The sequence below is a fragment of the Labrus mixtus genome, chromosome 3 (assembly GCF_963584025.1).
Source record: "Labrus mixtus chromosome 3, fLabMix1.1, whole genome shotgun sequence".
In the NCBI taxonomy this organism is placed as follows: domain Eukaryota; kingdom Metazoa; phylum Chordata; class Actinopteri; order Labriformes; family Labridae; genus Labrus; species Labrus mixtus.
In genome coordinates this window covers 13,944,235-13,961,674 of record NC_083614.1, presented here as the reverse complement: position 1 = coordinate 13,961,674, position 17,440 = coordinate 13,944,235, and the positions used below count along the sequence as shown (strand labels likewise).

Sequence of the window (17,440 nt, the reverse complement as noted above, 5' to 3'; positions counted from 1 at the left end):
GGGACTCACTTCCACAAAGTCTTTTTTATCCTGGAAAGAAGAATAACAAATCTTCTCTTTGCATCCAGGGAACATGGCTTCTAGATAAACAAGATGTTACGGTAACACTTTATATTAAGGTGCTTGTAATAAGCATTAATAACAGGTAATAAGTCACTTATAAGTCACTTATAAGACCTTATTAGATTCTTATTAACACAAATAAGAAGTGTTAATATAGGCATAATTAACACATTCATTATGTCTTATAAGACACTTATAGGCTCTTAATAGAAACTTATTAACACTTTATATACCGTCATAAACATTAATATTATGTTACATATCATATATATCACATATATAGTTTCAGTTTGGGCAAACATTTTCAAACCACCACATAAAGTTGAAGTTGAAATATCCAAGACCCTTACATACATTCAGTTTGTTAGTGGACTATCCCACAGCTCTAAGCCAATGTTTACTCGCAGGATAGACTGAACTATGGCTGCATTTATACGCTGGTGTAAGAAGGGTGCTAAGATGGGGTGGCAGTAGCTCAGTCTGTAGGGACTTGGGTTGGGAATTGGAGAGTCGCCGACTCAAGTCTCAGTGTGGACCTGGTCTGGTAGCTGCAGAGGTACCAGGTCACTTCCAGAGTGCTGCCCTTGAGCAAGGCACCGACCTCCAACAGCTCTGGCACGCTCCCGGTGTAGCAGTGAGTAGCAGCCTCACTCTGACAGCTCTCCTATAATGTCCACAGGTCCTGTTTTTACATGTGTGTATCTCAATAACTTGAGTGTAAACAAAAATGTCCCTCAGGGACTAATAAAGTATGTACAGAAAGAAAGAATCTAAATATTTTAAATTATTTGACACATCAGACCAGCTTGAGTCTTAAATAACAACACAGTTTAATTCTCAATAGGAAATTAATTTATTGTGTGCCTGTTTCTTCAGTCCCAAGGCTTCAAAAGAGTAAATTTGGTTCCAATTGGAGATTAAAACCCTGGCTTCCTCCTCTGTTTGTGTATTTAATGCTACTATCCTCCTTTAACACACACAAGCTGCTGATTACGCTCAGATATCCATTAAGGGGGCCTCAGATGCTTGTGATTCATTTAGATTTTCACCTCTATGTAGTAATAATCACAAGGGCTCGGATCCAATCAGGGCTCGAGTGTATTCACAGATGCATAGGGCATCACACTCTGTCTCCATGTCTATTTTTACACACATGTTTGAGGAATGGAGACAGAGCGCCAGCATCACTGTGACTCACAGGATTGCTCACGAGAGGCCTCACTGCCAAAGCTGGTAGATGATCCACAATTAACGTCACACTGCAGTGCAGCAAAGGGTTTGAAGTACTTGTTGAGTGAGCGGCTAAAGGTAACATCAACAGCTACTTTAACTCGTAATATTCTGATATCTTATGACGTCAGAGAGAACCAGCCATATGAGGCATAAATCATTTGTTGTTTGAAGGCTTTTATTCAGCATTTGAAAAAAAGAGACTGTTTTGCTACCTTTCAGCTCGTTTTTTTACAGTGTTTTTAACTAAAAAACACCCACAGGAAACTACACAAACTAGCACCAAAGGGCAGTTTGCAACTTGCTAGTGACGAACATAACGGAGCATAAACCAGCTACAAGTCCAAGATCAATTTCCTCAAAACTGAAGAACTAAATTATTGTCTTTTAAGGAATGGTGTGGTCCAAAACCACAGCTCCAATAAGAGTGAAAATTTAATCTAAAATTGTTGGCTGGCCTGTTACAAAAATCAAAGAGCTATAATGTTGCTTTGTTTGCTGAATGATTAACAGGCAACTTGTCATCAACACGTTCACAAATTAATTTAAAATTGTAGGAAGTGGTCTTAAATACGACCCTAACCCTGGCCCTGTTTATACATACGTTAACCACCTGTTAACATTTTTCAACTGACCCATGAAAGTAGCCACAAATACAAAGAAAAAAACGTTCTCAGCAATATGACATTGTTTTTATAATGAAAATGATGTCAAATATAATGTGTAGAAAAAACGCAATGAATGTATCAGTTTTAACATCTTTAAAAAGAAGTATAATTCAAATAAGATGAGGTCCCAAACATTTTTCTTAGTGATGACTTTGTGATTCACTTTTATGCTGGCACTAACCTTTTATGTTTCTTTTAGTTGTGGTTAAAATTAGCTTGATAAACAGAGCAGTGTGTGTGTGCGTGCTTGTGTGTGTTTATTACCACAGAGATAGTTCAGCTGCCCAGTTGCTGTCTTGTAGCATTGACTTTTGGCTGGAGGAGAAGCCTGTTGCCTTGGATACCTCTATCTCTCTGTCTTCATTTCCTCTATATTTTTTTTCTTTCTTACCTCCCTCCCTCCTTCCCTTCCTCCCTTCCTTTGTCTTCCCCTTCATATCATCTACTTCCTCCTCCTGTTTGTGGTGTGTTTGAGGGAATGCTGGGTGTGGTGACTGGCTGCTGCTGTGATCTCCATCTGACACTAAAGTGATGCTAAAATTAAACCAAAAATAAATAGAAAATAAACTCCACTTGTTGATAAGGCAAAAGAAAAAAAAATACAAACACTGCACCTCAGTGCTTAAGATGGATATTATGCAATAAGCAAGAATGTTTCTGCTTGATTTCAAGCTCAACAGGTTGTTTTTGTTTTTCACAACCTGTTAACTCAAAAACACTGAGTCAATCTGTGGCACAGTGTGGTTTATGTTAGCAACCCTGCAGGCTGGTGGGAGTTAAATTGTACTTGTGCTGTTTATTTAGCCTCTCATGGCTCACATGTCACTGAGTTTATTTTATTTTTTATTGAGACAAAGATAACCAAATACCACAAAAAGACAAGCAAAACACAACGAAAGGAAACAAACTATAAACAACCATGTACAACAATATACATACATATTGTATCAAAAAGCAGAATTAAAGTAACAGGCTTTTACTAATGTCCAATGTTTTCTCTGCTCTCCTTACTCTAAGTCCATGTAGTGATTGAATATAGTGCTCTATTTCTATTTTGAATTCTTGTATTTTATTCCATTTAAATGTCTGAACGTACTATTTCCCATAATAGATTAATACATTTAAGATGAATAATTTTAACAGTCCCTTCCACTTTTATCATAGAAAAAAAAAAATCTTCTCCAATTTAACAGTAAAACCAGTCTGTGCTCTGAAGAAGTGCTCTACATCTGACCAAAATATACCGACATGCAAACACTCGTACAATAATAAAAAATAATAAAAACGACTTCAAGATTGTTATTACGGAAAAACAACTTTTATCCACCTTTCTGAATCTTGCAACAATCAGATTTACTGGACAAATTAAATATTCAATTGTAAAAGCTTTTTCATAATTGTGTTAGTGACACAATATATCTGATATAAAATTAGGCCTGCATGAAATTAGAAAAATATGCAATGTGCAATTAGAATAGTTAATTAAACAAAAAATGTGCATATAAGCTAACACACTGTAGTTATATGTTGCTATGTCTATCTGCTGTTCTTCATGTGTTATACAATACCTGTTTGCAACATGTCCCTCCTGAATCCAAAACATATTAACAAAACTGGGTTTTTTCCTCCACTACATCTGCACTAATTAATCCAAGGTTGGTTATAGCTGGCTTTAGCTTCATGTGACTGCATCAATATGGTGTGAAGGCATGACCGTTATACCCAAGTCTCCATCTGATATTGGTGCAATGTACACACGGCAAGTGAAAAAGCATTGCTTGACTACTGTACATTAAAAGCTTTTATTTATTGTGATAAATTCAGAGTTTTGCGATGTGTTTATTGCCACGGCTTATATTGCAATAATGTTAAAGTAATTGTGATCAATTGCGCATCCATATTAAAAGTCCAAACTGACTACCATTCAATATAACCAAATGTAGAATTCAAAATGGTTTGGCCTATAGGAATTGTGGTTTCTTGACATAGTTTCCTACCTAAGGTGACGATTGGTACATATTTTGTGTGTTCAAGACGATGTTCCCACCATTCGGTCTGATTTAAATTGCGGATTAACCCCACCACCCCCTCGCTATAAACTCAACAGTGTGGAAGGTTTTGCATAATTTACAATCGCAAACTCCTTTGGAGTGACTGGCAGTCCATATTTCTTCATTTCATTCAATCGATGTGTCACAAACAAGCCTTACATTTCTTACAAAACAAAGAAAGGCTTTAACACAACTCTGATAGCCCTAACAATAATTGAGAACAGTGACAACGACAATGTTACTAACACAAAATAGACAGAGACAAGAATTTTAGCACCTTAGCTATCCGTTGGCAGCATCTTCGTGTTCAGTGTTCAACAGGCCGTGCTTTTTCGACTGTCACCTTTCAGATCGCAGCTCTTTTCCATCGATTATTACTTTGGCCCAACGAAGAAGGCCTTCTTTCCTTCTTTTCGGTGCTGCCTTAATGTGGGGCCACAACCTGTTGCGAGTTTCTTTGTTTTTTGTTGACAGATGTTCCCCGAGTCAGAGCTTCCTTGACATGAAATACTCCGATCCTTTTGCATTTTACCATGCCAGTTCTTTATTTGATCTCAATTTGAAGCCAGTGTAAGCTTTAGCCCATGAATGTCTATTTTGCCTAAAGTGAACAAAAGACATTGCTGGCTCTTGCACTTCAAATTCAATGCAATACTTCAACTTCATTGCAGCATCATATTACCATTTGCTGCCAGGTATACTATAGGCTAAGTGTCTTTTCTAGACGTTAAAATCAGAGGTGTTCCCCTCAGTCACACGTGAGGGCTATCACCCACAAACTCAGCTCAGCAGGACCATGTTCCCGAGTAACCCTGCTGGGTGCATCTGCCAGTGCCTCATCGATCTGTCCACTGTCAATCTTATATGGTCTCATTGCCTCCTCCTCACCTACCAACTCTGCTAGCCCTGTATATAACATCCTCTTCTTCTTCATCCTCCCTATCACTTTCTCCTGTGTTATTCTTCCTCTGTTATCTCTGCCTCCTTCCTCCCTGTCTCGACTCTGCAGATTTCAGCTCCCTTGCTTCCTACATCTTCTCCACATAACCAGGAGAAAGGGGACAGCCCACGCAGAGTATTAGATACAGAGCACACTGATGGCTTAGTTCAACCCCCAGAGTAGCTCGAGTTGAACTAAAAACCAATAGAAGGTCCAGAGAACAGGCAGTGAAGCTTGTAGTGAGAGTGACCCTGTTTATAGGTTCATGTTTCAGGCCCCTCATCTCACCTCCAGAAGCACTCAGGTGTGTGTGTGTGTGTGGTGTTCATGTGTGTGCTTTATCTATACTTCACAGGCATTTTTAAGTGCTATTTCCTTCACTTCACTCAGTTCTTGAACTAATTTTGTGTTCTGATTTATAAACTACTCCATTTTTGTTTTCTTCTGTGACCTAGAAACATGTTTAGAGCTTTTTCTGCCTCTGTATGTTTTCTTTCATTTGATGTTTCTAAAAGTCACTTTTATACACAACCATCATTATGAAATTCACTACTTATTATTATTATTATTATTTTATGAAAAGACTACATTCAACAATGTTTTCATCCTGGTATAGCTCGTGTATCCCAAGCCCAACAGCTCATATATTCTTCTGTGTCAAACCTCCATCATAATCCAAAAGCTGTTTTAGCACATCAAGGAGCCACATTTAGAATAAACTGTTTCCTTCATACCATCCTTCATTTTATTCTTAACTCATCACCCTGCTTGAAATACACACTTGCTCACATAATCATCTAAAATGTGTTTAACAAATGCTTCAGTATTTCTTAGATATATTTGCTACAAAATACAGTGCCCTAGCTGTTTGAAGGAAAGCCTTTGAAAAATATCAGTATGACTATGACCTGTTTAAAAAGACTGTCATTTTTAGAGGTCTGGGCATCATGGGGCTGGGCTGAGAGCCACTGACAGAGTAGGTCATGCTGAAAGACTGGCTGGCATCTGTTTGGTTTTGATCTCCAAGGGTAAAAATATGGCATATGACCAGCCCTAGCCTTAAAGTCAACATACTCAACCAGACACATTTGAACCTTATGTGTACCAAAACATCCTTAACTTTAGCTTTCCACTCCGTTTGAGTACATGATCCTCACCACCATCATCGCCAACTGTATCGTCCTGGCTCTTGAGCAGCACCTTCCTGGAGAGGACAAAACCCCAATGTCCAAAAGGCTGGTGAGATATTCACTGTCGGTAACATCTGCACACATAACTTCACTTTGCTCTTCTATCAATTTGTTGTAATAAGAAAATTACGAACTGCCTCTGATGGAGCCTAAAAAACCCAGACATGACACCAGCATTTCAGAAGGCTAATTATGACTCGCTGTCTTTGCATTTGCAGGAGAAGACTGAGCCCTACTTCATCGGTATGTTCTGTTTAGAGGCTGGAATAAAGATAATCGCTCTGGGCTTCGTATTTCATAAAGGCTCCTACCTCAGGAATGGATGGAACGTCATGGACTTCATTGTGGTCCTCAGTGGGTGAGTAAAACAGTGTGTGTGCCCGTGTGTATTTGTGTGAGGATTTGGATCTGTGAAACAGGATTAGTGTTAAGAATTAAAACGATGCTTGTTCCGTGAGATTAGCTCCTTTTTCTTTTACATTTACATTTTTGTGCTCATCCTTGATTCCTCCAAGATATTTGTTGCTGGTTTGGTTTCTCATGGTTGACAAACTTTGTCACATCTTTGCAGCTTGTTGGCCTTTACTTAATAGTTTTACCATGTAACTTGTTTTTTTCATCCTTTTATTTATCAAATCCACCTCTTAGGATATAAAAGCACAACATTGGAAATCATTAGCATCACATTTACTTGTTTGTCAGTACTGTGGGAGAAAAATGTGGAGTTTTATTAAAGGGCATTTTACAGCGGTTACTTTCTCAGGAGAGGTAATACCTCACTTTCAGAGCACAGAAAGGAAATGTTTATGGTTTTAAAGGACGAGCTTGATGAGGAGGCAGATTAACCTTAACACCTCTCTCTCCATCACATACACAAACACACACACACACACACACACACACACACACACACACACACATTAAATATTAATCAATTCACAGCTGTGAAGTACAAAGGGTGGCAGACAGGGTTCTTAAAGAATTCTACATGATTCTGGCTGTTCAATTATTGATGAGCCCAGCTCTGGCTTCTTAATAGTACTCCACCCACTTCTGGAGAGAAGAAGGTTGTGAGGTGAAGACATGAGGAAAGGAGGGGTTCAGCAAACAATTTAAAGACAGGTAACGTTCAGCTCACTGCCGCTCTAGCCTGTTTGTCAGTTTATGTGTGGTACAGGACACTCAACCCTCCAGTGTATGTTACTAAACTACCAACATTAGAAGCTTAATTAAAACACAGTGAGGCAGACTCGTCTTAAAGGATTGTTCTATTCTCACCTATCTCTATAGGGGACAGAGAAAAGAGGGAACAAGACGTGTCATGCCTGAAAGATGCTGTAATCACACTTTACCTCTGTGTGAGCTCTGTGTGTAAACAACAAGAACTACTTATTGATGTGATGGTTTTTTTCTTGCACTAAGGTCATCTTGTGGTGAGGTTGTAGACATTTCACTTACAATACCCAGATAAATGTATCCAAATACTTCTGCACACATTTACTGAACCATTATTTGGAAGTGGAAAAGGCAGCATCTTTAAAAAAAATAAAACATACAGAAATAGGCACATTAGTGTACCATAGGTTGAACCTATTAGCTGCCGATTTTGAGATTTTAAAGAAGGAGATGAGCTCAATCTGGATAAAATAGCCTCCCAGGTCTAATTCATATTTAGCATGATGAAGTGAGCTGCAGATAGATTCCTCTCTAAATTATCATTCTGGCCACAGCAAAGATAAATTAATGAAAATGTTCTCGCTCCTTCTCCCTCTCCCTCCCTCCCCTATCTCTCTCTCTCTCTCTCTCTCAAACACACACTCACTCCCATGGACTAATTCACTCACCTAAAGGCAATCACTCTAGGTTGAGAACCTTATTAGAGATTGAATGAAGATTATGAGAACTGCTGATAATATTAGATGAGTCACCAGTGCTGTCTATCAGTTAGTAATTTGGAGGTCTCTGCAGACAGGAGGGGTCACATACTGTGTTACAAATACTCTGCAGACCTCCAAACGTTCCACACATACACGCCATGCATGCCAAAAGTACAGTTCAACAGTTATTTACAAAAATAAAACCAAAACATGGAGAAGACTTTTCTCCTAAAAGCCATATTTTAATATATAAGTATTTCAATCAAATTATACATGTATTTGTCAAACTCATAATAAATGTTATCTCAAGACACTTTACAAAAAGAGCAGGTCTAGACCGTACTCTTTAGACACAACATTAACCCATTAGCAAAGCACTTGGCAATGTTTAGCAAAGTAACTGTGGCAAAGACAAACCTCCTTTTACTATGCAGGAACCTTGAGCAGAATCAGACTCATGTTGAACATCTATCCAACACGATTGTGTTGAGTTTAGAGGGAGATGCAGAAAGACAAACATTATTATGAGTCCCTACAGTTGATTTCTCTTGTACTAAACTGTTAAGTACTGTAACACATTTCCCATCCATGGGAAATGAAAGGAAATATAAGGATTACAAATATAAATACTAAGGGATGTGAGTGTAAACAGACCTTAGTAAGGGTTTGACAAAAATAGCATCAAGCGGATTCAAATAAATTCTGTTTACATTATTGTCTCGTCAAGTGAATTTCATAGGAGGTTGAGTCATATGAAAATACAATGAAACAAAACAACGTACTGTCCATGATTCATACAAGAAAAACTCCATCCTATCAAACATTATTAGTAGAAAAAATAAATGTCTTTAAAGGAAGAATGTGCAACTTTTTGATCCAGTAGATGTCGCCCTTGAGCACCAGCACTAAACCAAAACAAACTGCTGTCTGACGACACCTCCGCTATTCTGAAGCCTCCGCTCTCCTCAAACGGCACGCCTCCGACCCCCCTCCACTCACATTCACATGAAGGAGATATGAATAAGAACGCACCATAATTAAGCACCATTAAGCTCAAGCGGTGGACAAAATTGTCCTTTGCTCGAGCTGCAATTGCCAGTGTCCTGCGTTGTTTTGTTAGCAGGCTAATGTTAGCACGCTTTGGTTAACTCATAGCTTCACATAAATTGACACAGAATGACTGAGATCTAAAGACACTTAAATAAGCAGTGAGTAGGCTATGTTGTTCTTCTTTTCTCTAGTCCTTGACTAAAACAGCTTTAAACCCAAGGCCGTCCTGTCCATGTAAACATGATGTAAACACGGCTCTGACAACAGTACAGCTGGCGGGACTTGAGCTTGTCACTCATTGTAGACAGTAATGATTCAGAGAGATTTACAGAGGTTCAAGTCAAAGTCAAAGTCAACTTTATTGTCAATTTCAAAATATGACAGACATACAGTGGAATCGAAATTGTGTTTGTGTCCGTCCCACGGTGCAATACAACCAAACTAAGGTAAAATAGATCAAATATAATGAGGTAAAATAAGATAAATAATATTTACAGTAATAAATTCTAAATTGTGCAAAAGGTACAAAATGGTAAATAAAATAAAATAAAATTTAAAGAAAAAGTAAACTATTTTGAATAGTTAGCTTCAGAGTTATTAGTCCAGAGTTCTTGGTGGCAAACGGGAGGGGGTTTCAACGTCCAGTAGAGGTTATAGCCTACTTCATTTCTGCTATGTTTATGTGTAAAATTTCGCACATTCTTCCTTTAAAATCAAAAAAGCTTGAAATTTGTGGACTAAAAAAAGAAAAGAAACTATTATGTACGCAATGGGGTGCATAGCATTGAGCGACTTTGGTTGAGGACTTGGATGCCTCTTGTCCCCTCAGTCTGCAGCATAAACACCTACATTTGCCAACTATGCTGATTCACAAATCTATTAGTTATACCTGTGTTTTTGAATACAATCTGGACAATCGCCCTTATTTTAATTCTTCAGGGTGATCACAATTTTTTTTCCAATAGGGTAAAGAGATGTTGATTTAGCTCTAATGACTGCACACAAACACTGACTTAGCTGACTGAATCTTTACATCACAGTTTGAGTCATACAGGCAAAGACCCTTATTCAACCATTTTGTAGAGTGTTGCCTCACATTACAAAGCGTGTCATCACTGGATCTCCCTGACTGACTCATCATTACGTGCGGACATTTGTAATCATTGAACCATTTGCTATCAGTGACAAAGCTGGAGGCCATGATTACCTCAGCAAGCTGCCTGAGTGTTTTTTAAAAGATGGCCTGTGTTACACAGAGAGAGTGAGTGGGAGGGAGGAATGAAAAAGCAGATGGTGCTTGCAGTTTCTTTAAAGGCTGTTATTGTAGATAAGGACTGTTTTGACTGCGATTCAAATAGAGGGGGTTTTCTCAGGCCAACAGACATGCTTTACCAGCCTGTTATCCCTGAAAAACAGAGAATGTGGATAAAAACTTGACAGAAAAGAAACAGTGTAAAGTATAGAGAGAAGAGAGGAAATGAGAAGGATGCTTTGGTGTGTAATCGTACGTACTAATTGGCACCGTGGCAGTCTCATTCACTGGCAGGCCCTCCATTAGACTGGCAACGGTTGGCAGAGGGACACGCCCACCAAGAGATTGTGTCACCACTGTGTGCCAGACACTTATAGGGGGGAGGGGAGAGAGTAGAAAAGGGAGTTAGCTCATTAAATGATGGTAGAGCTAAAGAGACTGAAAAGAAGACAAAACAAAGCCTTATTTTGTCTTTTTCTTTAACCTCTTAACATTGAATATTAAAAGTGATCATATTGTTTGTTGTGATGTTAGACATAAAAATGACAGAGCAAGGTGAAAAGAACAAATGACAGCCGAGAATAAAAAGGGTCATTAAGGTCCTTTAATAATGTTTGGAAATGAGATGAATTGATGCTGGGAGTAAAATATTACAATTTAAGACTTCATGTAATTTGAGAGATTTTTTTAACCTATGTTGAAAGATAGTTTGGATAATTTATTTGTTTATAAACTATGAATTATCTTTAACTCATATGATTACACGCCGTCAATAATTATTGATAATTATGAACTGAAAAATGTACCTGTAGAGACAACTGAAGGAAGATATACAAAAAAGATCCCAAGCTGTAATCAAATACAAAATATTGTGACTACAAAGTCACCATGTCTGACCACTAAACTATTGTGTTAAAGAAGCAGTATGTAACTCTGACATGTAGGGTTTAAAATGGGTACTGCAGTCCAAATTCAAAACATTGGAGAGAGCTGTCTCCTGTGCACGCAGGTTGCCATGTCTTGGACACTACAGCTTCAGCGTTTAGCCAGCTCTGCATCGGTCTTGAAACCTTTCTGCGTTTCAAGACTGATTCTTACCACATTTCTGGTCGTGGAGCTTTTAAGAAAAATATCGAGGCCTTTTTTTGGTTGGAAAGAATCACTTATATCTGAACCAGTTCGCTTGTTCCCTTCTATCGCTGCAACACCTGTTGGTTTGCCGTGGTAACTGGTGTCATACCTGACAAACTGAGGGGCATCCAAAACAGAGAGAGGTGGTGCCTTCAGACTGCTTACCTTCTATTGTCAAAACAAAAACAAACCATTCCTGGCCGTAATTGAAACTTAGAAGGAGGACATACTGGCCGCTGCATAATTGTTGTAAGAGAAGACAGACCTTCAACACAGCATGTTGTTCCTTTGTGTCTGATGATACTGTAGGCTAAAGGATCAAGTTTGGAATTTGGCCTTTGACCTTTGGACTTCTTGTATTCATTAATATAGAGAAGCAGTTGTCTTCAGTCTTAATTACTTATGGTGTCAAAAGTGGACGCTATCTGCTCTAATGCCAGACAGGATATGGAGATATTAGAGCTTTTAATATCGATTACAGCAAGATAAATTTAAGAACATTATGAGTTCTGAAGCCTATATTTAGTTACATTTTGACACATCTCTTTAGCCACACGTGAACCTCTTACCTTATCTTGCCATGTCCTATATTTACCTTCCTTTCTTTTAGTAGCCTAAACATAATTTATCCAGCTAAGTTCTGTCAGTTGTTGATGTAGTAGAGCTGAAGCAATTGCAATGTTTTCTAATCTCAGAGAAGTCATCTGGTCTTGTACGTTCTGTCACTGTAACCGATTCACTGAAATCACAATCTATCTTAATCTATCTATCTATCTTTGTTAAAGAACAAACGTGCCACTATTGGATGTCTTTTAGTCAACCAAACCATCTGTCACACATTCAAACATCCACACACACACACACACACACACACACACACACACACCTGTCCTCTTCACTCTTTTCCATCTGTTGTCTGATCAATTGATGAGTTCCGACACAGCGAGGGTAAATCTGTCCCCATAAGCTGTTACTGTGGTGACTGAGGACCCCGCCTCAGGTCAGGCTGTCACTGGCTCCACTCCTGCTGCTTCTCTGGTCAACTCTTACACCAGTCACAGGCAGATTTATTTTGTCTCATAGTAAGGGAACTTAGTTGTAAACCTGCTTTTCATTTGCATTTCAGTGAGAGCAAAATGAACAGACAGAGGGCTCTTAACTCTTCACATTCACTTCTAAACAAGCCTTTTATTTGAAAATTAAACAAAGTGAAACATATTATACAGATGAACAAGATGATTGTGCAGCTAGTGACACTGAATTGACATCAGAGTAAAAGTGGTGTTTTAGCTGTGATCTTGAATTAAGTGAGTGAATAATGCTGGGGGTGTCTAGGAAATAGACAGTCTGAACAAACAGTGTCCCTGCATGCCCTCCCTCCCTCTGCACCTCTGTCTATTGTCTCTCTCTCTCTCTCTGCCTCTCTTGATCTCTCCCTCTCTCTATCTTTCTAGCGTTCATAGAGAGGCTGAGTGGGCTGCGAACAAAGACGACATTAAGGTTCTTTATGTAGTGAAGTCTGGTTTCTGATCAGAGAAGATGAGGTGCTTCACTGAGATGAAAGAGATCCTGATGTTAAGTGGAACTCACACCAAATTATTTTAATCAAACAAAGTAAAATGGAGACCAAAAACCCAAGGAGTTCCTTATCCAAGAAAACAGGAACATGAACCCCTGATAAAAAGGAATGTATGTCAAATCAGTTAAATCACATGCCATGTGAATCTTAAGGATATCTAATTTGGAGGTATAGTTTTTATCTTCTACTTTCACCAGGTTAAAGCTAAACTTGTTGAGTATTATTTAAACAGGCGCCTCTCGGATAGATTGAATGAATGTGTACAGCGGGGAGATATGATAGATGTAACAAAGAGAAATCAAGAGACAGCCGGTAGTTTGACATTTAAGTGTTAATGAAAGAGAAAACCAGAAACATAGATTGAATCAAACCGTCAGACTGAATGAAGAAATAGTTTTTCTCAGTGAATTCCAGTAACTATTTGTCTACCTGTGGAGACCCTGACCTAGAGAAAGTCCCCTTTGAGCTCTGCTTGAGTGCAGCCAGGGAGGAAATGACTAAATTCCCACTTTATACTCTTATTAAGACAGAAAAGCATCTTAAACAGACTTTGAAAGGTCTCATATCATATGAACTAAGAGTTCATTTGCAAAAACAGATAACACCATTCTGAAAAACAGTGCCCTGAGAGTTTTGATTAGCACTTTAAATAGAGCTATTATTATTATTTAGTTATTTGATTCAAAATCTGTTCTGGTGCAAAAACCCAATACGGTCTATGGGGAACCTGGTTAAAGCCACGCAACTTCAGTCTGAGTGATATTACCTGAAAAAACAAAAAATACAAAAAGTTTTATTACATTTTTAAAAACTGAGTTAAATGCTTTTGCAAATGAGCTCTTCTAATGTATATTACAAGCACATTAATATCTCATATAATAAAAAATCTAGGCCTTCTATACAGTACATATGGGAGGGGGGACAGAAGAAACAAATGTTTCATGTCATGGATGTTTTTGTAAGCTGCTACTTGATGCTTTGAATTTCTCTCAGGATCAATAAAGTATCTCCATCTATCTATACAAGCATATTAAGATAACATTGATTTTCACTATTAATCCTGCATTGTGTGATTGTTACTTTGTGAATGTTAATACTTCTTCAGTGGAGGATTGTGCGTGTGACCTTTAGTGATCTTGAAAGAGTCGATGTGCAAACGATTGATCTACTCCCTGGACTAAATTAACATTTCACACTCACTCCCTCTCTGTGTCATTATGTCTCTCTATCGCTCTCTTTCAGTTTGTCTCTCCCGCTCTCTCTATCAACAGATGGCTAATAAATCATTTACTCAAATCAATTATTCATCCTGGCCAAAGAGCAAACATTTAGCTGTAACTGACGCATAAACCAACACGCTGATATTCAATCGATTCAGGCCAGTACATCAGGCTGTCGGTATAAGACACAGTAACACTTCATCTTGCGTAAGGACTATGTATGAATGTTGGGGGTTCAGTGTGTGTGTTTGTGTGTATCAGAAAGTGAGAGAGTAAAAAGGATGAGGAGGTTGTTGAAACTGAGAGAGCACACTGTAGGTGGCAGAGAGGCTTATATTAACTAAACCAACCAAAGCGGTGCTGTAGGAGTTGCTCCACACAATCTCTTATTCTGTTAAGACAAGCTGTTGTACGCTCACCACCCACAGTTGTACTGGGGGCCACCAGAGCAGATATATGAATTCAACGTCCTGCCAAAAAGGGAGAAAAAGCTTAAAAATGCTGATCTGCTCTCCTCTTACACAGAGAGGATAGATTGCTGAGAGGTACAAAACTTTGTTGCCTACTTGCCGGCTTCTTTTGTCTCTACAAACAGTTACAACCTTAAACTACTGTTTGCTTTTCATTGAGGTTAAAATTATTTGTATTCGTTTGTACCACCAACATGCAGAGGGACTACAGATGGATTAGCCTAAATACAAATCTGGCACATTTACATGTTTATGTTCATTAATGTAAACTGTCCCTATTTTAAATAAAAAAAAGAAAACATTTTTTAATGTAACAATAACAACTTCAGTAATCTTCAGTAACAGTAGTAGATGTGAGCAGTTCTGTATGTTGTAATAATCGCACAGGGAAGCAGACGTATCTCACCCCTGTAGATATCAGTTGGAAATGAATTTGCCGTGTGGCTTGGTGTCTCTAAAACTCAAATGTCAAATGAAGCCAGGTGACTATAGCAGACTCCCTGTTCAGTCAGAAATGATCCAAATTCAGTCAATAGCATAGGAAGATATCATCAACCAAATGCCAGCATTTCCATTTGTAAAGAACAATATCAAAAAGTCCTAAACACGGAGAGTTTAAGACTGATGATTCAGGGAAAAAACTAAAACAACACGACTGTAATATCCACTGCAGAGCTGTTAGAAAGCAGCCTTTTTCAAAAGATGTCACAAATCTGTCAAAGTGTCCACGGGGGGTTAGAGAACAATGCCCTTTGTATATAAGTTTACTTTTTTTTCTTTGTAAATGTTTTGCTCTTTTCGATTACCATAGGTGAAATACATGGTGTTATTCTAAAGTCATTTAAAATCCTGTCCAAATTGTATCCAGCTCATTGTGTGTTTTTCTGCAAAGTGCTCTCTGCTGGATTTTCTTCCCGTGATGCAATAAACTGAAAGTAATCCTGCTTCGCTGTACACACTGAAACTTTAATGACCATATATACTTTTAGTTATATTGGTTTTTGGTTGGTGGAAAACCTCCCACATTGAAACTTTTCAAGAACTAAGTAAAATATTCAAGTCACCACATTTTTTTTCAACTCACTTCAAAGTACAAAAATCCTCCAATTGAGCCTGAGACATCAAAAACACCATAATAGACCTTTTTCATGGCAGATATTTGACTTGAAACTGAAAATGAGCATTTTTCATTGAGACGCAGGTACAATGTCCTAAAATCGAGCAAGCTGGCTAACTGGGACACCTTATAAGAACCTGCACTCCCACATAGCTGTTTCTATACTTGCTTTGTTAGTCATACATATACACAGAGGTCGGTGGTTCTGTAATACATTTTCGGTTGGAAACACTTACAAACTCTTTCACCCCACTAGAACTCCAATTTCCACAGTGTAAAGCTTTTTTGATTTGACCAAATCCCCTTGATTATCACTAGTGTACGAGAGATTAAAAGGTGTATACTTAGTCACAAGATAAAAGTTCATAATAGTGCTTTCACACTTGCACAAAACTCCTGATCTGCATGTGATTACACACACAGTCAAATTTTTCACCCTGACTTTACCCAGACTTCTCCTGCCAGACCCCTAGGAAATTTTAAGCATAAAGTCCGGGTAAGCTGATGTAAGAATGCAACAGATCTCCATGCACAAAGTGAAACCCATTCTTTATCTTTTCTGTTCACTGTTCAGTATGTTCATCTGCACTTTTTTGTTGATATTGTGATTGTGTCAAATTCTGTCATATAGCCTACTTTGTTGCCTTGGGGGTTTTCTTTACTTTCTTGCTTCATACGCAATCTCCAAGTTGCTCTTCTTAAGTCATGCCTTGCCTCTTGAGACCCCCTCTCCCGTCCAACAGGGATAGTCTCCCGCTGTGAGGAACATGTGTAAACAACCAACTCAGGAAGATTTCAGGGGCAGCCATGTATGAGATTTTCAGGTGTGCGTTATGTGAAAACAGCTTAGGAAAGTAATAATAATGAACAAACGTTTTTCTTGTAGAAATATGCTTTCATATTAAAGAACATCTTGGGATACAACTAAAAATTCCACTATTGAGTCCCAAAGGCGTTAATAACACACTCTTTGTTGTAATATCAGTTAACAGTAGTCAGGTGAGCTGGTCTCATATGAGTAAGCAGCTTGACAGTGACATGGAGCATAAGTCACAACACTCTCAGTATCCCAGCATGATGGGTGTCACCACAGATTTGTCACACAGCAGGGAGCCGTCAGTTCTGCCGTGTGTGTCATTGTTACTCACTTATCATGGCTGACAGTTCTGACCAGGGCGTCAACTCACTTCACTACACTGAGTGTCCCGCCTTACACAGTGTGTGTGTGTGTGTGTGTGTGTGTGTGTGTGTGTGTGTATCTTAACTAACACTTTCAAATCATACAGGGGGAACAACAATGGTATAGTGTGAAAGCTCCTAGGGACTAAAAGTGACTTACTTGTAGCTTCACCTGTAGACAGATGTGTGTTGTCCCTGGGGTCAGTTAAGAGAATGACCACCGAGGTTCAACCATTGAAGTCCTTAAGACCCTCCATACATTTAACTGTGAGACCCCAAATATACCACAAACTCTTTTGACAGACAAGTTTGATGGGGATAAAAGTCTGAGAGAGATGTTGAAATCATGGAACTCAATTCTAATAAATAAGTTTTAAAGTGAATAAAAGTGTTTGTTTGTTGTCAATGAAGAATAAATAGTCC

The 17,440-nt window shown here is 38.5% G+C and overlaps 1 protein-coding gene across 1 annotated transcript in view; it reads left to right on the top strand.

The window, feature by feature from the left end:
• LOC132959522 (voltage-dependent R-type calcium channel subunit alpha-1E) overlaps positions 1 to 17,440 on the top strand; it is a 62,724-nt gene that overhangs the window by 5,191 nt on the left and 40,093 nt on the right. The window contains exons 2-3 of the mRNA XM_061032610.1: positions 6,086 to 6,191; positions 6,361 to 6,500. Coding sequence (XP_060888593.1) covers positions 6,086 to 6,191; positions 6,361 to 6,500 — 246 coding nt within the window. The remainder of the gene's footprint in view (positions 1 to 6,085; positions 6,192 to 6,360; positions 6,501 to 17,440) is intronic.